General features: G+C 61.7%; 1 protein-coding gene across 1 annotated transcript in view; it reads left to right on the top strand.

The window, feature by feature from the left end:
- PRRT1 (proline rich transmembrane protein 1) overlaps positions 1-2,143 on the top strand; it is a 5,226-nt gene extending 3,083 nt beyond the window's left edge. Inside the window, 3 exon segments of the mRNA XM_014446724.2 lie at positions 146-244; positions 775-960; positions 1,105-2,143. Coding sequence (XP_014302210.2) covers positions 146-244; positions 775-960; positions 1,105-1,281 — 462 coding nt within the window. The 3' untranslated portion in view covers positions 1,282-2,143.
- Positions 2,144-3,627: the final 1,484 nt, after the last annotated feature.

Below are 3,627 nucleotides of genomic sequence, written 5' to 3'. Positions count from 1 at the left end.
ATATACACACGACCCTTATCTTCAGGAGAACTCACTTCGAAGGGCAGCCTACAATCTCTAAAACCCACCCCTGACTTCTCGCACCCGTCGGCGGCCTCGCACAACGACCAGGCCCCCCGGCATTCGAGATACCGACACACCCCAGAAAAATGACACGCTTCCGCTGGGGGGCTTCGTGGCCCCCGGGTACCCCCTTCAGCTGCAGCCCTGCACCGCCTTCGTGCCGGTCTACCCTGTGGGCGCGGTGAGTGCGGCGACCGGGGCCTGGGAGCGGGGAGGGCGCGATGGGGACACCCTGGGCGCTGGTGGGATGGGGAAACCGGGCCAGGCGACCTGCGGCCTAGGGTAAGGCCTGTAGAGGCAGGGGAGGAGGGGGCTAGGGAGAGGCCTGCGGGGAGGGGGTCTGGCAGCCAGTGAGGTCAGAGACCATGGCCTGGGAGGGGGAACAGAACAGCGGAGGGAGCAGAAACCTGCGACTGAGTGAGCGGGGAGGCCAGGTAGGGATCTGGAGGGAAGAAACAAGGTTTGAAGTGAGGCGGGGCAGCGCCGGAGGGGCATGCCTTGGGGGAGGGAAGTTGGAGAACCCCGAGGATATGGGGTTACCCCGAGGATATGGGGTTAATGGCAACCATGGAGGGAGGAGCGGGCCTCGGTGGAATGTATGGGTGTTCTGGAAGCAACGTGAAGAATTGTGCTTTAAGAATCAGTCTTCCAAAAGCGGACCATTGTGGGGCCCAGAGGGTCCGCATGACGCCGTCCCCCTTCCTTACACAGCCCTATGCAGGCGGGACCCCGGGGGGCGCGGGAGTCCCCTCCACGCTGCCCGCGCCGCCGCAGGGCCCGGGGCTGGCCCTGCTGGAGCCCAGGCGCCCGCCGCACGACTACATGCCCATCGCAGTGCTGACCACCATCTGCTGCTTCTGGCCCACGGGCATCATCGCTATTTTCAAGGCGGTGCAGGTGTGTATGGGGCGTTTGGAGAGGAGGCTCACTCGGCTTCTCATCCCCAGGAGCCGGGCGTCGGGGAGCAACCTGGAGGGGGGCTGCGGCCTGCGCGCGGGCGGGCGGCTGTTCTCTGACCCGCTTCCCCGCCGCCGCCCGCAGGTGCGCACGGCCCTGGCGCGCGGAGACATGGTGTCGGCGGAGATCGCCTCGCGCGAGGCGCGGAACTTCTCCTTCATCTCCCTGGCGGTGGGCATCGCGGCCATGGTGCTCTGCACCATCCTCACCGTGGTCATCATCATCGCCGCGCAGCACCACGAGAACTACTGGGACCCGTGAGGACGCCCCCGGCCCGGCGCCGCCCTGCGCCCCTCCACCTCAGTGCGGCCTGCGCTCCCGCCGCGGACCCCCGGGGCGCCCTGCACACCCGCCCCCGGGGCTGCCGGACTGGGATGCGCCCTAAGCTCGGCCTCCGCGGAAGCCCTCGCGGTGCGGGCACGCTCCGAATCCAGTTCCTCAGGAACCGCGCCGAAGCCCACACTCCCAAGGACGCCGCGTCCCTGGGTCCCAGCCAAACACCAGGCCCCAGGCGCCCCAGACTCCCCTCCCCCCTAAAAGCAGCGCCCCGGGGGAAGCTGCGGGAGGGTCCTTCGCGGAGCCGGGAGCCTGGTCCCGCAAGCCCCGCCTCCTCCATAGGCTCCGCCCCGGCTCTGAAAAACCCCGCCTCCAGGTCGGCAGGCTCCGCCTTCTTCTCTTCCTCGCGGGGTGCTTCGGGCCGGCGATTGGGTTTGGGGCACCGGGCCTCACCCCCAGACCGACAGACTCCTCCCGTTCTCGCGGCGTGAGGACCCAGCCGCGGCGCAGCCACGGCTCCCGCGCGCTCCCGTTTTTGCCGGCGGTTTCTTGTCTCCTCCACCCCGTCTCCGCCGAGTTTCTTGCTAATCCCAGAACCTCTATTTTTGTTTTGTTATGTTTCTTGAGATGGAGTTTGGGAGGCTCCCAGTTTAGGACCCTTCCCTCTGGGAAGAAGATACCGTGCCGGTCCCTGTAAATATTCCCGAGCAGCCGGGCGAAGGGAACCCAGGCTGCGGGCCTGCCGGTGTCCGGAGGGAGCCCGCTCCCGCTCCCCGGCAGCCCCGCCTTGTTCTGATCTGTGTGTGAGTGTGTGTGTGAATTTCTGAAAGCCAATATTAAAGAGTCTAAGCGGATTTATCACCCGGAATTCCGATGACTAGCAGAGACCCTGCTCTTTGGGTCCCCCCTTTCATCTCTCCCCGTTTCCCCTTGGGGTGTGGTGGGGAAGGAGACTGACAGGTCTCAGGACACCAGAGAGACACGCACACGCAGGGGGGAGGATCCCTGGGATCCTGCCCGGGAAGACCTTGGGGTCCATTCTCGGGGAGGATTTCTCTCCGCAGCACATCTTTCCACTCCCTCCCCACTGGGCTTCAGGCTGTGGAGAGGGAGAGGTACAAGGAGACCCAGGGCTCTCTCCCCAGAACCCCAGAAAGTCAGAAGGGAAGGAGAGGGCAGACCATTCTGAAGAAGTTGGCCAGAGGTCGGGTGGCAGGGGCAGAGAAAAGGTGCCAGCTGCCCGCAGGTGTTCCTGCCTGCGGCTGGAGGGTGGCAGACAACTTGAATTAGAGCCCTAAGTGGTGTGTTGTACCAGCACAGGGAAGGCAGAGGGAAAGGGCTGCGGAAACCTGTCTCAGTCTTTTCCAGCTGCTCTCACTAAATGCCAGAGGCCGGGTGCTCATAAACAACAGAATTTATTTCTCAGGTCCTGGTGGCTGGAAGTCTGAGATCAGAGCGCCAAGAGCCCGTGAGGGCTCTCTGTGGATTGCAGACTTCCCATTGCATGCTCAAGCGGCAGAAGGGGCGAGGGCACACCCCATTCATGAAGGCTCCGCCCTGGGGACCTATCACCTCCCAAATCTGCACATTAGGATTTTAACATGAAGTTTGCAAGGAACATAGTCAAGCTACAGCAGGGTCCCAGGGAGGAGGTCAGTAGCCTCTCAGACCCAAGTGGGGCTTGTGGTCCTTTCCTACCCTGAGGTCAGCCAGGGGCCTCTTGGGGAGGGGAAGGGGCACAAGCAGTGGACTCGGTCTCTTCAGTTGGATGCCTGCAGGACATGACCCTACCCTGACTCCATGCATTCATACAACATGCAGATACCACACAGGGTGCTGGCGAGACATTTGCCGACCTCGTGGAGTTTACCTAGGAGGAAAGCCATGCACCGGGATGAGACATGGGAGGAGGGTGTGGAAATTACGGGGAACATTTTTTTAGACATTTCGGGTTGAATGTGCCTTCCTCATCAAACTTCTTTAAAAAATTTTTAATTGATTATTTTAGAGAGAGAGGAAGGGAGAGGGAGAGAAACATTGACGTTAGAGAGAAGCATCAATTGGTTAAGTCCTGCATATGAACCTGCAGCCTGGGTATGTGCCCTGGCCGGGGATCTAACCGGGGGCCTTTCGGTGCACCTGCACCGGTAGACTCTCAACCAACTGAGCCAGCGGAGCCACTCTGGCCAGGGCCTCACCAAACTCCTTGAAAAAAGAATCCACATTTGCAACCTTCACTTCCTTACCACTTACTCATTTGTACCCCTTTCAGTCTCAAGCCTGAGAAAGGGAACATGGTTGTCACAGATGTGTCTGTCTGTCTTTCTTTCA

This window comes from Myotis lucifugus, unplaced genomic scaffold (assembly GCF_000147115.1).
Source record: "Myotis lucifugus unplaced genomic scaffold, Myoluc2.0 scaffold_563, whole genome shotgun sequence".
Taxonomy (NCBI): Eukaryota; Metazoa; Chordata; class Mammalia; order Chiroptera; family Vespertilionidae; genus Myotis; species Myotis lucifugus.
This window is presented reverse-complemented; position numbering and strand designations above follow the sequence as displayed.